At 41.5% G+C, this 22,187-nt stretch overlaps 1 protein-coding gene across 1 annotated transcript; it reads left to right on the top strand.

Moving 5' to 3' along the window:
- The first annotated feature begins 15,852 nt into the window (after positions 1-15,852).
- ARF6 (ARF GTPase 6) lies at positions 15,853-20,791 on the top strand. The gene is made up of 2 exons (XM_079913486.1): positions 15,853-16,924; positions 17,023-20,791. The coding sequence occupies exon 2, from the start codon at positions 17,512-17,514 to the stop codon at positions 18,037-18,039; it is 528 nt and encodes a 175-aa protein (XP_079769612.1). The 5' UTR covers positions 15,853-16,924; positions 17,023-17,511; the 3' UTR covers positions 18,040-20,791.
- The last annotated feature ends 1,396 nt before the right edge of the window (positions 20,792-22,187 follow it).

Below are 22,187 nucleotides of genomic sequence, written 5' to 3'. Positions count from 1 at the left end.
GTCTCGCTATGTTGCCCAGGCTGGAGTGCAGTGGCTATTCACAGGCGCGATCCCACTACTGATCAGCACGGGAGTTTTGACCTGCTCCGTTTCCGACCTGGGCCGGTTCACCCCTCCTTAGGCAACCTGGTGGTCCCCCGCTCCCGGGAGGTCACCATATTGATGCCGAACTTAGTGCGGACACCCGATCGGCATAGCGCACTACAGCCCAGAACTCCTGGGCTCAAGCGATCCTCCTGCCTCAGCCTCCCGAGTAGCTGGGACTACAGGCACGCGCCACCGCGCCCGGCGACGAGATTTGCTGCAACGAGTTACTAGAGGTTGTGGCGCGGTGACGTCACCTGGGGCGGAGCGAGGCTGAGGCCGTAGCGGGATAAGACACGCCCAACGCAAGGTGGCCTCGAGGCTGATGAACACGTGATGTCATCGGGGCGGGATTGTCGTCCTGCCTTGGTGGTTTGCGAGTAAGGAACTAGCTACTTTCCCTGTTCCGGCCTCAGCTCCTGCTGTTTTGCTTGGAACATTGGTCGGTTTGCGCTTAATGCTCGTAGGCGTTGCGTCCGGACACGCAGCGAGCACAAAAGTAAAGGCAATACCTTGGTCCCTCAGCATTGCCTTTCTTCAGCAGGCCTTAAATACGTGCTGCATGTTGGGGGGACGTTATTCACGAGGGAACCGAATCATCTGTCCCTAAATCTCCCATTGTCCACAGCAAGCATTTAGGAGGTGCCTTCGCTGTACGAAGGAGTGTAACCCACAGTAGCGGAGGTTGGGGTCCGCAAAAGTGCTGGAGGCCAGCTCAGTTTTCACTGTTGGAACGAAGGGAACGTGCGGGAGCCGTCTGTTTTCGCTGTCCCCACGTGTTCGTTGCCCATGACTGTTGGGGGGAAAAAAAATCTAGTATCTGAATAGACTGTGCAAAAATTACGATTTGGCAGCCTGAAGTCTTTTTGAAACAAGACTAGGTTAGGAAGGCATAAAGGAGAAGAAGGAAAAATAATTTCCAGCCTTGATAGATTTGCAATCAGCTGACATTTTCTGTCTCCTACCGGCAATGTTTTTCCATCCCCCTTCTCTCTTAGAAACCGGTCCAAACTTCCCCCTCAACTTCCTCTCTTGCAGCAGATAACTCTGCTCCCTCCTTTATCTTGATAAATAAATTAAAGGTCATCAGAAAAAACTCAACTCCTTGTTACTCTGCCCTTCTCTAAAATTCATCTTTACATCTTCAAGGGAGGGCAACTCTTTGTTGTCTCTTCCTATCTTAGACCCAGTAGGTCGAAATTCCTCCATCAATCATTTCCACACTCATCTTCTCTTTCTCTCCCTCTCTCTCTTATATAAAGAGATTCTGAACTTTCTTTCAACTCTTCTTTGACCTTGTCTCTCTTTCCAAATAAAATGTTGTTTTCATAGCGGCACTTCCTGAAAGCATGTTCTACAATTACTACATTCACTTCCTAACATTCTATCTTCAGACCACAGCCTACCAACCCAATGAAATTGTTCTAAAGCTACCATATCTAAGTCTCCTAATTGGCAGTTCTAAGGGACTCTTTCAGACTTATGTGACATAATTTACCTCCCCCCACCCCCCCAACCCAACTGAACCACTTGTGACCACTACCTCCTCCCCGAAGGTTTCTTCTCCCTGGTTCTTGTTAACAGCCTCTGCTGGGTCCTCGAAAGCTCTGCTGATCTTTCTGCCCACTGTTTAAATATTGCTCTTTGTAGTTCCTTCGTAAACCTTCTGTGTAGTCTTGCCATGCTCTTCATGAGTGACCTCATCAATTCTCAAGGCTATCAAAACTGTAGCTCCAATGTGATGCTCTTTCCAGAGCTCCAGATCTTGTTTCAAGCTGCCTACTAGATGTCACGCTGAAATTATTCAAAACTTCAAATTCAACATGTGCAAACAAAACTGATCATCTTCTGATCCCTTCCTCCAAATGGTGTCTAACCGTTCCTGTATTCTCACTCTCCACCAGTACATTTAGTTGGTCACTTCAGAACTCTCTGAGTCATTCTTCACCACTGTTTGATTCATTTAACACCAGATATTTATTTCTTGTCTATCCAATGACGGGCAGTGTGCTAGGCGATGGAGATGTAGTGGTGAAGAAAAGGGACACAGTGGGGCGACAGAGAACAACATAGAAAAAAAAAGTAATTACAAGTTGTGTTAAGTGCCGAAGTGCTGAGATAAAAACAATAATGGCAGGAAAAAGGAAAGGGACCTACTTTAGAGAAAGCAGTCATGTAAGCAGATAGGGTAGGGGGTCCCTGGAGAAAGAGAGCCAGGCATGGCTTTCTTGACATAAGAGAAGCCATTTTTGATCTAAGCCATTTTGTGATCCAAGCCTGGCCACGATGCTTATCCTTGAACAGGTCTCTAATGAATGATCTTAAGGGAAAAAAAGAATGCAGGAACAAGTGACTGTTATCAGGCAAGAGAAGTAACAATAGCAAAGATAATATATGATTTATAAAGACTCCCAGTTCCGTTTCAGTGGTAAAGATTAGCCTGAAGTGCTCAACTACCAGATCAACTGGAACCTAAGGGATGATGATGTTGACCTTCTCAGACCCTCATTACTTCAATCAACTAAAGCTTAGACTCTCTCTACCTTTGCCTCAATTCTATGCTGAATCTCCTCTGCCCAAGCCCCTTCATGATTATGCATTTATCCTTAGCTTAAAATTTCCCCAATTTTGCAGTTCCAGGGGTGGGGACACACTGCTTTGGGAAAGATCCCTGCTGTTCTCCTTACTTTCTGCAGGTAATTAATTCTTCCTTCTCCCAATCTTTGGCTTGGTTGTGTGTTTTGGCTCAACACCCACCAAGAGGCCAACCGAGTTTTTGGGTAACGGCCAGATAAGCCTCCTTGAGGAGGCATCATTTAAACTGGGAGCTGAAGAATGGGGCATCAGTTAAGGTACTTCAATTGCAAGCAATAACGACTGTCTGGAAACTGAAGTAAGCAAACTCCTCTTAAGAAGGAATTAATTGGAAAGAAATGGGAGTGTGAAATAAAATTCATATTTTATGGCAAGACAAGAAAATTTTAAACATAAAAATTTCTTCTCTGCCCTTTGGCCTCTTCTCTCTCCCGCCACTGTGCATAGTGTACCTGCATCATGCATTGACCAAACCTTCCCCATTAGCAGGAATACCTGCCCAACCATAAACAGCAACATTCTCCTGGCATCAACAAGATGACTCCTTAAAAGATAACATTCCTTCCTGCTCTTGTAAGGGGTCACCTGACCTAACACGATGACATTTAGATCTGGATTATGTAAACTGTCAATAATACGTCATTTGATGTACAGCCTCTGTCTCAAAAAGAAACTTATATAACTGTGCTTTTACTTCTAATGGACAGAACAGTTCTCAGAGCTTTCTGACATGCTCTTCCTGGGTTATAATCCTCAAATTTGGCTTGATAAAACTTTCCAATTCTTTCTTAGCTCGACTGATTAATTTTTTGTTGACAAGAGAAATGTGGCAGACTGATAGTTGTCCCCCCAAATCGGTTTTTCCCTTTTACTAATAAATTTTTAGTTGGGCACATGAAGCCCAGGTTAAAGACCACATTTCCCAGTTTCTCTTTTTTTTTTTTTTTTGCGGTACGCGGGCCTCACTGTTGTGGCCTCTCCCGTCGCGGAGCACAGGCTCCGGAGGCGCAGGCCCAGCTGCTCCGCGGTATGTGGGATCTTCCCACACCGGGGCACGAACCCGTGTCCCCTGCATTGGCAGGCGGACTCTCAACCAGTGAGCCACCAGAGAAGCCCCCCAATTTCTCTTACAACCAAGTGTGGTCAAGTTCTCACCAACAGAATATGAGTGAAAGTAATATGTGCCCCTTCTGCCTCACTTGCTTAAAAGATAAATCAGTTGTCCTCCAGTTCTGCTCTTTTGCCCTTCCCCAGAGCTAGATGGTGCCAGTGCAAACCCCTGTCAGTGCCCAAGCTTTAACCATGCAAATGAGGAAAATATCCTAGGGTATGGTAGAGCATTAAGAGGAAAGAAACCAGGGTCCATGGATAACTTAATGGAGCTGAACCACCCTGCCAGCCTGGGCCACTTCTACCTCCAGACTGTTATATGAGAAAGAAGCTCCTGTAACCAAGCAAGACCCTATCGGGCCTTCCTAGGACAGACCCTCCCCCCACCCCCCCACCATATCCTCTGCCTGCCTCTTGTTTGTAGAAAAACTTTAGCCTCCTAGGCGATCCCCAAGGACCAAATAATAAATTTAATCAGAGAAGCAAGAAAATGCAAAAACAAAGGAAAACAGTCAAGCAGACAAAATAATAATAGTTTAGCTATTAAATAAAGTCAAGGACCTTTAGCTCCTCCTCAAGGGCTAGAGATAATATTCTGAGCCCTATCCTTTGAGCTGTTTTGCAGATACTGAAATCCCCACCAGGTGGAAGAAGTTAACTGTATGCTGCCCACAAGAACATAGACCCCAGATGGCTGGGATCAGAAGGCTAATGATGGTTGACTCCTGATTACCTCACCACCAACCAATCAGAAGAATGTCCAGGAGCTGATCACACACCCTGCAACACTCTTGCTCACCCTGTCTTTAAAAACCTTTCCTGAAAGCCACTGGAGAGTTTGGGTCTTTTGAGCATTAGCTACCTAGACTCTTTGCTTGGTGCCTGCAACAAACACCACACTTTCTTTCACCACAACCCAATGTCAATACATTGGCTTTGCTGCACTCGGTTGAGTGGACCCAAGTTTGGTTTGGTAATGCTGCTATTTCATTTAAATCACTATGTTTGGGGTCTCTATTATTGCAGCATACTCTGTACTCTGATTTAGGGAAGCTCACAGAGGAAAACCCTGGCTAACCAAAACTCAGAAAGGGCAGGAACTGAAAGATGTCCAGGCATCTCCAGGACACCCCAATGGGATGAATCAGCCTCATCCTCCTGTAAGGAGTCTGATTTTCTATTTTGAGTCCTGTATCCTCCTACAATCTCTTTTTATATTCATATCCATTTTTTCATTATAATTATGTTGTAAATAAAACTTTTATGTTCTGCTTTTCAAATCTGTCACTATACTTTTAGTGGCAGTATAAGTTTCTCAATTTGATGTAAAATTTATGATTTAAATTAAACCACTGTCAGTTACGCTAACCACCACTTCATCATTCTATATTTTTCACCTGTATTGTTTTATGAATTAGTGATGTGCATAATATCCAGTGCTAACTTAATTATGCACAAGCTTGAATCAGTGCTTGCTTCTTTTATGTTCTGTCACTTTTCTTCCAGCTTTATTGAGGTATGATTTTCAAATAAAATTGTAGATATTTAAAGTGTACAATGTAATGAATTGTGTATATTCTGAAAGGATTCCAGCCATCAAGTTAATTAACACATCCATCACCTCACATGTTTACTTTTTTTTTCTTTTGGTAAGAACATTTAAGTTGTACTCTCTTAGCAAATTTCAATTATACAACACAATGTTATCAACTATAATCACCATTTTATACTTTAGATCCTCCGACCTTATTCATCGCATAACTGAATGTTTGCACTTTTACCAACCTCTCCCTATTTCTGCCACTCACCTGCCCCTGGCAACCATTTTCTATTCTCTGTTTCTATGAGTTCAACTTTTTTTTTTTTAGTTCCACATATAAATGCGACCACACAGTATTTTTCTTTCTCTGGCTTATTTCACTTAGCATAATGCTCGCCAGGTTCATCCATGTCACAAATGACAGGATTTCCTTCTTTTTAAAGGCTGAATAATATTCCTGTGTGTGTGTGTGTGTGTGTGTGTGTGTGTGTGTTTTCTTGATCCATTCATCTGTTAGTGGACACTTCGGTTGTTTCCATACCTTGTTTATTGTGAATAATGCTGTAATGAACATGGGAGTACAGATGTCTCTTCCAGGTGATGATTTGTTTCCTTTGGCTATCCACCCTGAAGTGGAATTGCTGGATCGTGTGGTAATTCTACTCTGAATTTCTTGAGACACCTCCATACTGTTTTCCAGAGTAGCTGAACCAGTTTACATCCCCACCAACGGTGCACAAGGTTTCCCTTTTCTCCACATCCCGCCAGCTTTTATCTAGGTTTTTAACTTTTTGACAGTGCAGAAAGCAAGGTTATGGTCTGGCTGTCTGGGGTTTTGCTTTTTCAAAACATAACCCTAGTGACAGTTAATTTTGAGGCACTAAATGTTGGAATAGATTCTGCATTCATTCCAAATGGTATGTCTCAATCTGTCTACGGAACTCCACTCATGGAGCTCAAGGCATTTATAAATTAGTCCTTCGGGGTAACGTTAAACGAGAAAGAGCATGGGGTCTGACGCAGAGGCTTTCTGCCCCGGCGTGGGGAGAAGGCTTGTGGGCAAGCGGGGTCCGGGCTTGCAGCCTCAGCAACTATCAGGCAGGGCCGCACAGCCCGGAGACAACACCTGAGGAGGAGATCCGACGCGGCCGAAGAAAAGAAGGCGGAAAGACCACCAACCAACGAGAGGAAGAACGCGCCCAGGGGACTGCCGCCGCCGCGGACCCCCAGGCAAGCCCCTCCCACTACTGAGGAATGGGAGAGGAGCCTGGGCGGGAGAGCTCCTCGGAAGCGGGGAAGGCGGGGCCACCGGGAGAGGGAGAGGCGGGGCCACCAGGGGAGGAGAGGAGAAGCGACGGGGGCCTGGGGAAGGTGGGGACACCGGGGCGGCGGGTGGAGGGGAAGGGGGCGAGAGGCGGGGCCCCCAGGGGAAGGAGAGGCGGGGCTTTTCGAGGACCGAGAGGCCGGACCGGCAGGGCAAGAGAGGGGAACCGCCAGGGGGCGAGGCGGACAAGGTACCAACTGAGACGTCGGTCCCTTGGATCTCAGTCCAGTCCTGGGCTGCGTTCTCCCAAAGAAGGCTCCCGGGCCCCGCCCTGTGGCAGATTTGTTCGCGGCTCCTTACGGCCGCAGGATCCTTTGCTGCTGCGGGCAGGATTTTCATTACGATAGGTTATTTGCATATCACAGACATGCCCCTGTGGGCTGACCCTGATTCTATTACATTTAATAAACGAACCATGGATTAACGAGAATTAACGCTTTGACGTAATAAACATTTACGTCTTGGCCACACTCTGCTTGGAGGAAAAGCCTTTAATATAGTTAATACACAATATCTCACAATATCTATCGTCGACCCAGAAACTCATTTCTTGTGGCAGGTTTTCAAATATCAGAATAAATCCTGACAGTGGACACAGTTACTTATACGGCGTCACGCTGCTAGACCTATAAATATAAGTTAAACTTGTGGGGTCATTTTCCTCAATTTGAATATGTTTTCACTTTCATCCGACAGTTCTGCTGAAGTGTTTTAATGTTTAAGAACTTAGTAGAACTCCATTACAGCATGGCTATTTGTTACATTGATTCTGATCTGACGTGGAATAAATCACGTCCCCAAACCAAAACTTAATACATAAAACTCCCTATATTTAACAAACTTTATCGATTCTATCTCTTTACACCAGTGTGACAAAAGCTTTCTGCTGTATTTAATTTATTCGTTTTTAAAGTATTAGAATAAATTAGAATGTTTCATTTTCATCAGATAAAGTTTGAAAGAGTGCTTCCTTTGTTTGAGGACCCTGTAGACTTAGCCTAATGTCACTCCCTGCCAGAATAATTGGCAAATTGATTTGCTTTTTCTTAAATTTCAAGTCTCAAGGTTAATTATTTATCGAGGTTAATATATTTGAACAGCCTGGCTTTTGGTAGGAAAACAAATACTTTAAACTGCATACAGCTTATACTGACTAAGGTGAGAGAGGATCAAGATAACATTCTTTGTTTGAATCATTCATTCAGGCATCCAACAATTAACCATTGAGCACCTGCTATGTGCTAGGTGTACTGAAGTGTCAACTATTATTTTAATATCAGGGATAAAGGTTAGCTTTGAGAATAAAAGTGTAAACAGAGAATCAAGGAAGTTGCTTGACATGATACAAATAGTCTAAGATATAGGCTTTTGTCCATTCACCTTGGACCCTGAGGAAAGGTCATAATTTCTAAGAGAAGAATGATTGGAAAGGTTCTGATCTTGCATGACTGCTGGTCTCTGGGTATGACTAATATAAAAATCCTAAGGCTTTCCCTATGTAGAGGTGGTGAGGAGGGTAAGATCTTCCCCTTGAATCAGTGGAAGATCACTGAGGCCTTCTGAGGTTCAAATGGCAATGAACTTTCACTTTTATCTTGGAGGGGGAAATTTCAAACTTTCTGAGTGTGGTTTAGACAACTTCCTATTACTTGTTGAGATTTTATGATGTGATGGTTGAATATATAGCACCATGGTGCTTGCTAGGGGATGCTTTATAAATACATTATGTTATCACAAGTCACACTGTTAATAATTAAACCATATTGTGTTAATACCAAGTTTTTTGTGTATGGCAATTTATGATCAAAGTGATTCGTAGTTTCCGCAGGGGTTGCTTTTAGGGCTAATGTGCCCTGAAAGTAACCCTGTTTATACAGAATGTACTGAAGGCACAGGCTGCTTGTGCCTGTTCAAATGGACCCCCTTGTACAATGGCAGAGCTCTAATTCATTTTGTGGCCCAGCTCATTTCCCAAGGGGCCATGGCCTGGCATGTGGCAAGAAACGAAGAAAGACAAAACCACTACATATTAGTTGCAATATTCTGTAAAAGGAGACAACCTATAGTCACCATGTTGTATGGAGAAACAGTATTACATATTACAAAAGGGTATTTATATAATCAAAACAAATGTATACAAATGATGAGTTATTATTTATCATTATTAAAATGAATATTAGTGCTCTTGTACAGTAATATATAATATAAACTAGAAGAGTGATTTATCCTTTGTGATAAAAAATTTATTAAACTTGTAAGTCCCTTTATGCTTTCATTCATTCATTCTTTCCTCTGTCATTAATCATTAAGGAAATGCAATCAAAACCACAATGAGATACCACTTCACACCTACTAGGATCGTATAATTTTTAAAAAACTAGATAATAACGAGTGTTGGCAAGAATGTGGGGAGCTCTTGTACATTGCTGGTGGGAATGATGCTGTGAAAAATGGTTTGGCAGTTCTTCAAAAAGTTAAACATACAATTACTATATGGTCCAGTGATTCCACCCGTAGGTATATACCCAAAAGAATTGAAAACAAAAAGTCAGTTATGTGTATATGGACGTTTGTTGAAGCATTATTCACCACAGCCAAAAGGTGGAAACAACCCAAGTGTCCAAGAAAACTGGGCGGACAAAATATGGTATTATGGAAATATTACTCACCCATAAAGAGAAATAAAGTTCTGATACATGCTACACCATAAATGAACCTTGAAAATATTATGCTAAATAAAATATGCCAGGCACAAAAGGATGTATATTGTACTAGTCCACTTATATGAAATACCTAGAAAAGGCAAATACATAGAGACAGAAAGTAGAGAGAGGCTGAGGGGAGCAGAGAATGAAGGGTTATTGCTTAATGGATATAGAGTTTCTGTATTGGGGTGATGAAAAAGTTTGGGAAATAGCGCTATAAATTTCCCTTTCAGCACTGCTGTACCTGTGTCCTCCACATTTTTATACGTTGTATTTTCATTTTCATTCATTTCAATGTATTTTTTTCCCTAAAGACTTACTCTTTGACCCATGGATTATTCAAAAGTGTGCTGTTTAGTCTCCAAGGGTTTTGAGATTTTCCTGTTATCTTTCTATTATTAATTTCCAGTTTGATTTCATTGTGGATAGAGAATATACTCTGTATGATATACAGTTCTTTAAAATTTGTTTTATGACCCAGGATATGGCACTTGATAAGAGTGTGTATTCTGGGACTTCCCTTGTGGTCCAATAGTTAAGAATCCGCCTGCCAATGCAGGAGACACAGGTTTGATTCCTGGTCCAGGAAGATCCCGCATGCCGTGGAGCAACTAAGCCCGTGAGCCACAACTACTGAAGCCCGCGCACCTAGAGCCTGTGTTCCACAACAAGAGAAGCCACCACATTGAGAAGCTCATGCACCGCAACAAAGAGTAGCCCCTGCTCTCCACAACTAGAGAAAGCCCACGCACAGCAACAAAGACCCAACACAGCCAAAAATAAAAATATATAAATAATAAAAATAAATTAATTATAAAAAAATTTTTAAAAAGAGTGTGTATTCTGTAGTGTTAGGTGAAATGTTCTATAAATGTTGATTATCTTGTTGGTTGATGCCATTGTTGAGTTTTTCTATAAACTTGTCATTTTTCTGTCTAGTTTGTTCTATCAATTATTGCAAGAGAGGTACTGAAGTCTCCAACTATAATTGTGGATTCATCTATTTCTTCTTTCAGTTTTATCAATTTTGCTTCACACATTTATGTTCACTTATTATTGTTTATAATTGTTTCTAATGCTTCCTCAGCAGACATTTAGAACCAAATCAGACAGTGTGATAAATTTTTGCTGCAATCATCAAACATAATTTAGAAAACTCAAAGAAGAGAAGGAAAAACTATTGTATTTACCTATATTTTTACTTACAATGTTCTTTCTTTCTTCCTGATATTCCAAGATTCTTTTTTAAAAAATTCTTTCCTGGGCTTCCCTGGTGGCGCAGTGGTTGAGAGTCCGCCTGCCGATGCAGGGTACACGGGTTCGTGACCCGGTCTGGGAAAATCCCACATGCCGCGGAGCGGCTGGGCCCGTGAGCCATGGCCGCTGAGCCTGTGCGTCCGGATCCTGTGCTCCGCAACGGGAGAGGCCACAACAGTGAGAGGCCCATGTACTGCAAAAAAAAAAAAAAATAGAATATGGCTGTGACACAGTCCCTAGTTAGGAGGATATGGACCCACTGGGAAAAGACATACTGATATGGTCTTCCTTCAGATCTGATTTTAAATTCTTAGGAATAAGAATCTGATTAGCAAATTAGGATAATGAGTCTATCTGTGGTCCAGCTGGTATGGCCAGAGATGTATGTGTGGAAGGGTCACATGGAAAAACCAGTAGGACAGGAGTGTTCTTGTGGATGGGGATGGCCATTTCCAAAGACAGCCTAAAAGTGACCAATAAACTGGGTATCTTGTTCTATTCCTAGAATCTTTGATATACCGTTAACAATGTATCTATATTGAAATTGTTATAAAGTCCCAGGTTAACCTTCTTATATAACCAACATTACTACTGTGAAAGCAAGTTGAATTCATGACTTATGTTTCTTATAACGTTTAAAAGATATACTAAGCAGCAGAAAGACCCATTTTTACATTTGGAAATAAAGCTGAACATCAGAAACTGCTTCAAAGGCTCTAGAACTTTCCTTTTCCAGCATCAATCTAGTCAGTTTGGGAAGTCAGCACACAGGGTAGCAGGTTTTCCCATGGTGAAGAGAGCACAGGAACTGTCACCCTAGTTCACCTGAGAGAGTCACAGCACCATTGCCCCTAGTTTATTAAATTGTCATGTTACCCTTGAAGCCAGTCTTTAGCTCAGCAGACTTACGTTATTTAACTATTATTTGTGGACACATAATCCAGGAGGTGTCTTTCTAAGCCTTTTGGAATATAAATCTTTCTTGCTTAAAATGGAAACAAACTCATAAATTTTGCCCAGCTAAGCCATTGTTAAACTGGTTATAGTGTAACATTTACCTAGGATTTTACAACCATTTCCACACTCATAAATCTTGGTCATTGTGTTCAGAACTGTATATTAGAGTAGGAGCAACTACAGACAATAATATACTGATGGTCCAAAGGTACTGAATAGCAAAAACTGTTCCACTGTTTATTCTTGGTGCACATAAAAAAAACAAAAGTTTATGGAGGAGGAAATCTCATATAAATCTACCTGGTTATGCTTTTCTAAGGAATTCTTCCTTTCAACCCAAACCTGGGTTTTGGATTAGGTTACGGTATCAGTTTACAACATTGTCAAGTTCTGCTTTTCAATACAATCCTCTTCTTTTTTCCTTCCTTCCTCCCTTCCTTTTTTCTTTCTATCTTCCTTCCTTTCTTCTTCTTTCCTACTCACTTTTTCATTCATTCATTTATTCTCTCTTTGAAACAGCACTATGTGGCATTTAAAACCATTTAATTATTTGGTTTCTAATCTATAAACAGTTTTAAATTTACTGACTTACCAACTGTTTCTTGAGATTTGAAATACTGATTCTTTTCTCTGGATTCTGTAACATGGAAAGTTCTTCCACTTTTCTTTTACCACCAACCTAGCCATATGGAGCATCTCCTTGGGAAGCTGAATCTCTAACCAGCAAGTCAGAAACTAAGGCAGATCAAATGCAAAATCCCATGCTAGAGGCAAGGAGTATACACAGAGCTAAAACTGCATGATGCCTTAAAATTAGTAAATCTACTTGTTTAGTACCATTGTGATGCACTCACCAATTAGGGGTCACTGTTTTGCTTATATGCTGTTTTCTTCCTGTATCTCTAAGAATGAGGGAAAACAAAAACAGAAATGAAACAAGACAAAGCAAAAGACAAAACCTATAAATTAGGAAATTTAAAGCTGGAATGACTATAAAGACAGGACAAGGATTTTTAGCCCTCAGATCTTTGGTGTCCCTTGAATGTCTTCCTCAAGGGCACACTGTGCACCAACACACTGCTATATAGTATGTTATTGTACAATAACAACATAGCTGCATAACTGATAGCACAGGGCCCAACAAATGTTACTGCACACACCGCACGCACTGTTGTGTTATTACTTAATTACAAGGTTTGGAGTATTCAGTCAATTAAGCAGTCTAAACGATTTAGCCTCTCTGTTCTAAACAAGTGTCTTTTTCAGAGAATCAATATTGTAAACTAACTATCTGTCAGTTTAGGCCAAAGTAATAATCCTGCTTTAGCTTAAAAACACTCTTCTGATATTGAAAATTAAATTTCTGAGATTATATGCTTCTTCATAACAGGGGATGTTATGAATAGTTCCAGGATATGAAATGTTTCTCACTCCAACAATTTTACTGATTCAAATGGTTAATTTGAAAACAACACATTCATAAACTTCCATGAGAAGGAACATAATTTTAACAGATTAGAAATAATGATGATTCTATAATTTTACATGTATGACTCTATTTTCAAATGACCATCTAATGGGGAAATTACTAACACAATCAGATGTTCAATTCGTAAAATGTTGGTAAAAGATTTCATTTTGAATTCTTTAAATTAAAATGTGTATTATTCAGGGTTCTTATTCACAGTCAAGAAAAACTGACCCTGATTAACTTGAGCAGAAAATAATTTTATTGGAAATGTATCAAGAGGGCCCACAGAATTGTCAGGAAGGCTGTAGAGACAGGGTAGAAAAGGCACTGCTAGGACTATGTCATAGAATTGATGGCTTTAGACATGTCCTGCTAGTGTTTTCACTGTGACACTTGTTGTCATTGGCATTTCTGCCATTGGATATCTGCCACCATGCTGCTGGACTCAGTCACTCTGAACACTTGTCCCAGCAACTGTGGAATTTTGAATCTCTCAAAATTCAAAGCCTGGACTAGGACATTGATTACTTAATTGGTTGAACCCAGTTCACTTACCCAAACCCTAGCTACCAGGGAAATAGGAAAACGAATATCTATTTGCCCCCCTTCATCTTTCCTTCTACCTAAATTGTGATTCAGTCAAATAGAAGTGTTTGCATACTGGGCAGCCAAATGGGAAGTATCCACAGACAAGTTTTAGTCTAGACCTTATGACTTTGATCATCCTATGGTTGCCAAGTGTCTTGTCTTACTTTCTCTTCACTTAATGTCTTACTTTCTCTTCATTTAATGGTGTTGACTAGTTGATGGGGCTCTATTAATAATTCAATAAATTTAGCTATAATTATAGTATATTTTCAAAACACTTTTCTTTGCAAGAATTTAGAAATATTTATGCCTTTGTCTGACAGGTCTAATGCCTTGGTAACTTATAATGGATTATTGTGATTAAAGTTTTTGCACTATACTATGCAAAACTGTGTGTGTGTGGGTATACATCTTGGGGATGAGGAATAAGAAAATAAGTAAAGCTCAGAATTCATAGAAATTTTTGATGTGAAGGGAAGTTAGCAATTAGTTCAGTGCTTCTCAATCTTAGCTATATATTAGAATCACTCAGGGAGCCTTAAAAAAATACTGGGGGTAGAACCTTGATCACAGATATTTTGACTTAATTAACCTGGGGTGGGCTCAATAATTTATACAGTCTAAAAATGCCCCAGCTGATTTTAATGTGCAGCCAGAGCTGAAAACCATTGATCTAGTCCAGCTTCCAGAGTTCACACAATAGAGAAAAGAACACCAGACTTGGATCAAAGAAGTGTTAATTCAAATCTCCTCTGTACTGTTTATAGACCTTAAGAAAGTTGCTTACCCTCTCAGTGCCTCGGCTCCTTCAACTGAAAAGGAGAATAACATATACTGCCCTAATCAATTAAGAGAGATTTCTCTATTGCAGGAACAGAGAAATTGATGATCAATGAGGATGAACAAATTACCCAAGTTAAACCTAAGTCAAGAAGTATTGGGAGTGGGCTTCCCTGGTGGCGCAGTGGTTGAGACTCTGCCTGTCAATGCAGGGGACACGGGTTCGAGCCCTGGTCTGGGAAGATCCCACATGCCACGGAGCAACTGGGCCCGTGAGCCACAACTACTGAGCCTGCGCGTCTGGAGCCTGTGCTCCGCAACAAGAGAGGCCGCGACAGTGAGAGGCCTGCACACCACAATGAAGAGTGGCCCCTGCTTGCCACAACTAGAGAAAGCCCTCGCACAGAAACGAAGACCCAACACAGCCAAAAATAAATAAATAAATAAATTAAAAAAAAAAAAGAAGTATTGGGAGTAAGTTAAGGATGTAATTTAGCTTTTTCTATTCACTTGTGCCACCAGACTATGTTGCCCCAGTGTTTATTTTTATGGTCTGAAGCCATAACTATTAAACAATTTGCTAAAATATCAACTGTAATTAAAACTTTTGTTTTTAGTTCTATCTTTTCCATTTTTAATATTGCTGAAAATGAGATGAAGTCTTCTGAGCTTCCGAACAACTGTGTGAAGTACTCAGGGAGAGAGCATAATTTGGGGGTTAAGAGGATCAGCTGTAGATTCACCATTTAATCTCAACTCTGTGACTTTCAAAAAATTACTCAACCTCTTTGACCCTCAGTTTCCACTAACACTCAAAGCTACCTCACATGGTTGCTGCGCAGGTTAAAGTAAAATATTTAAAGTAATTTAGTACAGTGTTTATGACAACAATCAATAAATAGTGACTATTTTCATTCGAGATGATATTCTTCATCTCGTTCAACAGATAAAAAAATGAAGATTACAAAGACTGAAAGGATTCACAGCTATAAAACGGAGGGGTAACACTCTGAACCCCAATCTTCTGACTCCAAATCCTTCTGTCAGTTTTAAGATAGGGCATACGTATTAAGGCAGATGGTAAGTAAATTAAATCATTGCCAGAATATTAATAACTTAAGTAAATTTACTTCAGGCTGAAGTAAATTTAAGTAAATTTACTTCAGGCTGAAGCTTGTAAGGTTATCATTTAACCAATCTACCATTATCAAACTGTCTTACATTGTGACATAAAAAGTATGTTACCTTATGTTATTACAGCATCTTCTTAAAAAAACACACACACACTGTTTTCCTGTTTTTCCTCCCTTTGGTTTATTTACATTTCAAGCTTTCACTTTTTGAACTTTACGTCTAACTTTACGTCTAACTTTTTTGAACTTTACGTCTAACTTTACCACTAACCATTCGATACAAAAAGGTTGAAGTTTTCTACAAACATTATTTAACCATCAAATGGGGTTTGCGGACAGAAAGGTCAGTGTTACACTCAGTTTACACAGGAGGTAACTCAGTAAGGTTAAACGTCCAAATCCAGGCGACAGAAGTAGTCAGTCTTTCTGATTCTAAATCCTACGCTAAGATTATATCGTCGAGGCTTCTTAAAGTTAAGAATGAGTGGCTGGGTGAGAAGCTACTACTAATCACACTAAAAGGAGATGATACTTAAATATTAAAAATGACCACCTTCTAAAAAGTTGAAAAAGCGGCAAGGCACGGGAACTTTTGATAATACTGTAATTTTTAAGAAACGTGGACTGGTCCTGACGAGATGTGTAAGATAGGGCTCCAATGTCCAAAAGACGGGCTTCAGAGCAAACCCAAACCCAGTAAAAGCGCCGCACTGACTGGCAGATTCCACGCGAACCACTAGCCTCCCACGTGTCTTTCAGGAAACGCACAGAGCACGAGGGATAAAGGGAAGCCAAAAAAGGCTGGGGGAAAGGTAAAAACAGCGGCTAGGGCTTCCCTGTGAGACTGAGGGCACACGAAGGCTGGGGCGGGCTGGAGGGAAGTCGCGGAGCATCTGGCAGGCACCAGGGTCCGAGAACAGGCCTGGAAGCAGCACAGGGGAGGCGTTCGTCAGGGGAGCAGGCGGTCCGCGGGCCCCACACCGTGGAGCTCCGCAGTGGATCGGCTCTTCTGGTTTGAATGGGGGCGGAGGCGGAGACAGCGCGGAAGAGGAATGCAGAGAGTGGACAAGACGCTAGAACAGCGACAGGTGGCCGCGGGTGAGAGTCCGAGATTCGCGGGGGTGGGGGCTGGCCGCACCTGCGAGCCCTCTGAGCCGCCGTAGCCCCGCCCCTCCGCGCGTGGCGCCCCGACGCTTAGCGCGCGGGCTGCTCTCTTTACAGAGGTCGCTCTTGTCCGAACGGGCGGCCTCTGCTGCGCCTGCGTGGTCGGGAGGGGAAGTGAGGCGGTTTCCTCGGCGCCTTTTCCGGCGGCGGCGGCGGCAGAGCTGGGAGGAGGCGGTGGAGGCCGGAGGGAGCCCGCGCTCGGGGCGGCGGCTGGAGGTAACCTCCTGGGCTGAGCTGGCAAGGCGGGCCCCCTCGGTCTCCACTCTCCTCTGGGGCTCTAGCAGTAACTTCCTTCTCCCTGTCTCTGTCTGCAGGCAGCGCACCGAGTTCCCGCGAGGATCAATGACCTGACGGGGCGCCGGAGCCGCGCTGCCTCTCGGGTGGCCTGGGTCGCTGGTGAGCGTGGTGCTCGCGGACCGGGAGCCGGGCCGAAGGGCCGCAGTCTCCCGCGGCGGAGCGAGTAGAAGGCGGAGGAGCGGGAACCGCGGCGGCGCTCGCGCGGCGCCTGCGGGGGGAAGGGCAGTTCCGGGCCGGGCCGCGCCTCAGCAGGGCGGCGGCTCTCCCGGCGCAGACTCAGCGTCCCGGCGGCCGCGGCGACTGGAGGAATCAAGTTGTGCGGTGGGTGATGCCCGAGTGAGCGACGGGTCCGGGCCTCTTCCCCGAGGAGGCGACTCCCACGCAGGCCGCACGGGCGCCCTCGCGATTGGGAGGCTCCGTTTCGGTTTCGCGGCGGCGGCGGCGGCGTTGTTGGCGGAGGGGACCCGGGACACCTGAATGCCCCCGGCCCCGGCTCCTCCGACGCGATGGGGAAGGTGCTATCTAAGATCTTCGGAAACAAGGAAATGCGGATCCTCATGTTGGGCCTGGACGCAGCCGGCAAGACAACCATCCTGTACAAGTTGAAGCTGGGCCAGTCGGTGACCACCATCCCTACCGTGGGTTTCAACGTGGAGACCGTGACTTACAAAAACGTCAAGTTCAACGTGTGGGATGTGGGCGGCCAGGATAAGATCCGGCCGCTCTGGCGGCATTACTACACCGGGACCCAGGGTCTGATCTTCGTAGTGGACTGCGCCGACCGCGACCGCATCGACGAGGCCCGCCAGGAGCTGCACCGCATTATCAATGACCGGGAGATGAGGGACGCCATAATCCTCATCTTCGCCAACAAGCAGGACCTGCCCGATGCCATGAAACCCCACGAGATCCAGGAGAAACTGGGCCTGACCCGGATTCGGGACAGGAACTGGTATGTGCAGCCCTCCTGTGCCACCTCGGGGGACGGACTCTATGAGGGGCTCACATGGTTAACCTCTAACTACAAATCCTAATGAGCCTCTTCTCCGCCCATCCCCCGGAAGGAGAGAAATCAAAAACCCATTCATAGGATTATCGCCACCATCACCTCTTTCAGTTGCCACTTTCTCTTCTTTGAATTCGAACTCTGGAGTTACCGTTCTGCGGTTTGGGGGAGGGGGTTAGGGGTTTTCTTTTTTGTTTTGTTTTCTTTTTTTTTTCTTTGCTTTGCGTTAGGATGCTCTGATCTGACTTTTTTGACATGAACACAAAGTGCTAGATGCTCTTGTTGACTTCCAGCAAATGGGATGGGGGAAATATAGCAGTTCTTGGTAAATTCCTTTATAATAATGGTTTGATTTTTTTATTTCGAGAGAATCTTCTTTTCCAATGTATGCTTTTTTCCTTTTTGCCCAGTTTCCTTATCACTTGCTGTAGATGGCTTATTTTGCATTCATGCAGACTGTGTTGCAAGTCTGTTTCATCTAGTAAACTGAAAATTATTGCTTAATCAAACTGCCGTTTGTCTTTTATATTTAAGGCCTTTTTCCCCTCCCTTATGAGTTCTGACTTTAACTTAGTAAATTCAAATGTGACCTTTTATATCTAAGACCAGTATAGTAAACAGCCCACGGTGGCAAATAATGAGTAATATCATTGTAATATGTTCCAGTTGCACATCACTGTGTTAAACAGGTAATGTAAGAAGTTCTTTGAAATTTCAACTCTTAAGTTCTGAAACATACATCATGCATGAGTAAGGATAAAACTCAAGTTCCCCGTTACATAGCTAACTTACACTGCATAAAACTATGAAAATGTAACCTGTCAAGGACACAGATTTTTTTTTTCACTGCAAAGTTAGCAACTTTGCTGTGTTTTCCCTTTTTTAACTTTAAAAATAGACTTTTCCAGAAAATGGAGCAATAATGGTGTATGCCACACACAGATGAAATATTTGTAGATATTTTAAGTGACTTTTGGGCAAAACTGGAATATATACTTTTACCATGTTTCAAATGTCTAAGACCAATAGTTTTTAAATTACTAGAATGTTTATTCATGAATAAAGCATTTAACAGTTCAAATTACATGCACCTTTTACCTAGCTGGAAAAAAAAATTCGTGTTTCCACATTACAGCAATTGATTAAGCTGAAGATATAAGTCTTTTTTTTTAATAGATGAGTGATCCATATCTCCATTAATTAGAACACTGGAAAAGATGTTTTATGGAAAAGGTATTCTGTTTGATTAACTCATGCTAATAGTCAGATATCCTGTTGGTTCAATAATACACTATCTCCTTTGAGAAAGGAAATGTGATGAATGAATGATGTGTAGACTTGAGGAATGACAAAAGGGGAAGTAGGATGCAGAGGAAGAACCTACAGATGACAATGAATGTAAACTTACTTTTCTTCAAGGGTAAGCAGTGTGCTCACTGGTGATATCTAGATCCTAACAAAATTACTTGCTTAGCTGGTTAGGACCAGTAACTAGATTATTGAGACCACTATGATAATACTTTGAACCAAATGTTAATGCTTGATACAGAATTGTGTAGCAGCATCTGGTTCTTACATAGCCTTAAGGATTCATTTTAGAGATCCTCAAGGAATTAAACTTAGGGAATTCAGAAATGTAGACTGCAAAGGCAGTATACAGGAAAAGGTGGAGTGGGTTTTGTTTATGAGGGTGTCTGAAAACTAAAATTGAACGGGATATCATGGTATATGATTGGACAGTATTGGTCCTTCATGCTTTGGCCATATTGTATAATGGAGCTTTTACCAAAGATGTATGAGAAGTATAAGGCTATAGAAAGTTAACTCTTCAAAGTAAAACTCTTGACAAACATTTTACTTAAGGCAGATGAGAAGAGGTGCTATGTTGTAGGCTCCTAATGGTGCAGAGGGATTTTTGAATTCAAATGCAACTAAAGTATGAAGTTCTCAGTTTCACTTTAGTAGAAGTATCTCTAGAAATGAAGCTGACACACATCTAAGAACATTTTAGTTGCTTTTAAAATTCCCATAGCTCCATCATAAATTTAATTACTAGTGTTTTAAACGATTACATATTAAGGTACATAAACATGGGTTATATAAATATCAATGTTATAGTAACATCCTGAAGCGACAAGCACAAAGGTATAAATGCCTAAACTGGAGGAAACTTGAAACCCTCATGTTAATTCGTAAATGTAGTATTTCTAACTTGTGACAGACAGATTGGTAGGCAGCCATTTTTTGTTTGTCTTAAAATAACTGGGGGCATAGTTAAAATTTTATACATCAAGTGATTGCTATGGAATGTTGCAGGTGAGATGTGGTTATTTTTAGTTTATTTGAAATGTCTTAACTGAAGGTGGGGGGAGGAGGGAAAGCAAATATTTGAAATTTGGAAAACCTTAAACCTTTTGCTAAGAAATTGTAATTTTCACTTACATTTTCTTTAAGGATATAAAAGGTTGATAATTGATGTAGTTAAATTGAATCATAACCACTGATGATCATGGGGCAGGTAATTATAGCCTGCAAAAAAGTTACAATCTAAGAAGTTAAGAAATAAGATCCTGAAGTTTTTGTTTAATTGCATCAATTTCTGTATTTTATGTGAATTTATAAACTGAAGTAAGTTTTCAATGAGGTTAATCTTGTCTAATATAAGTAAATGAGTCTGTAGACTGTGATCTCCCCAAACTAAAAAGTACAGTACTTGGAATTGTGTTCTTTATGGTTGTAGTGTTGGTAAAGCACTAATATGCAGAAAATAAAGGAATTACACAGTGCAGTTTCTCACGTTACGTTACTCGTTTGAACTAGATTAAGTGGGACGTGTGGTGTGTTGGGCCATGTTATTCTCCAGGGATATATGGTATAAAGTAACTTAGTTTGGGAGTCACCTAGCTTTTATATGAAGAAAAAAGAGAATGTTTGGTTCTTATAATCCTGGCTATATAGGAGGTTTTGCCCTGATTTAGTTACACCAAATTTAATCTGATTTTATGATAACTTAGGACACAAAAGCAGTTGGAAATTTTTTAAAAATGAAAGTTCTATAGCAGTTTTTATTATGCTACTGCTTTTTCAGAAATCACAACCTTTGAGTTTTTAGGACAGAACTGTGTCTCTAAAGAATTGGCCTACGGAGTAGTCTTAACCCTTGACAATTGACTTTTGGATTTTAGAAAGTTTGTCTTTCAGAAACCAAGGTTGCTTGTCTGATAAGAATGGCAGAACTGTAGCCATTTAGAAAATAAAATAGTAGATGAAGAATAACTTGTTGGATAAAGGGGTTTTTAAACACAGTCCCTTTCCTTGTAGGCCTCCCTTCTTGTATTAGCAATTTTTGTAGTTTGATTTTAGAATATCTTAGTGTGATCTCTAGTGTGATTTAACTCCCACATTAATGTTGTTAATGGCTATCAAGTATCAATTTACCAGAGATAGCAGTAGAAGATATTTTACACTTTAGTGAGTTTCTATGTTTTAATATAATTTAGAAATATAGTAGCCATAATCTGAATGGTGGTGGAGCTTACTAAATTCCCAAAGTTATTTCCTCTATACCTTGCCAAATATATATGTGGATTATGATATAGCAGATCTTTCCTTATAGGTAAAAATTGTAAAACCACATATAGCAATTAAAAATAACTTGTCTAATCACTGAGCCTAATGTATTTGGAGTATAATATTCAATAGAATCTAGCCTTTTGCTTTGCTTATATTGAATGGTAAAAGACAAAGTAGGAAAGATTTGCAATTACAATATTAAGAAATTTATAAAACGGGAATGTTGGGAGATGGAGTGATAGAAGAGGCAAAGTAACTTTTCCCTCCCCACTTTGCTAAACTTGAAAGTTGCCAGACTAGATTAGTGAGTTGAATGGTCAGGGAATAAATACATACAGGTGAGGTCAAAGAGGCAGAACGGGTCTGTAGAGGGGTTTAGGACTAACAGTTGAAATTTGTTATTAAATAAGTCAAAGTAATAGTAAACTTCCAGGGAATTAGTCTAGAAATAACTTACTTTGTGGGACAGTAAGAAAATGGGTTTGAACTTTTTCCCCCTTTATTTAAAATGTTTTATGACTACTTGAAACAAAAAAGTATTTGTCAATCTTCTTGAATACCTTTCCACTTATCTTCATTTAGATATACAGTTGACCCTTGAAT

Source organism: Stenella coeruleoalba, assembly GCF_951394435.1.
Source record: "Stenella coeruleoalba genome assembly, chromosome: 2".
Classification (NCBI taxonomy): domain Eukaryota; kingdom Metazoa; phylum Chordata; class Mammalia; order Artiodactyla; family Delphinidae; genus Stenella; species Stenella coeruleoalba.
Note: the sequence above shows the minus strand (reverse complement) of the source record. Positions and strands in the feature narration are given on the sequence as shown.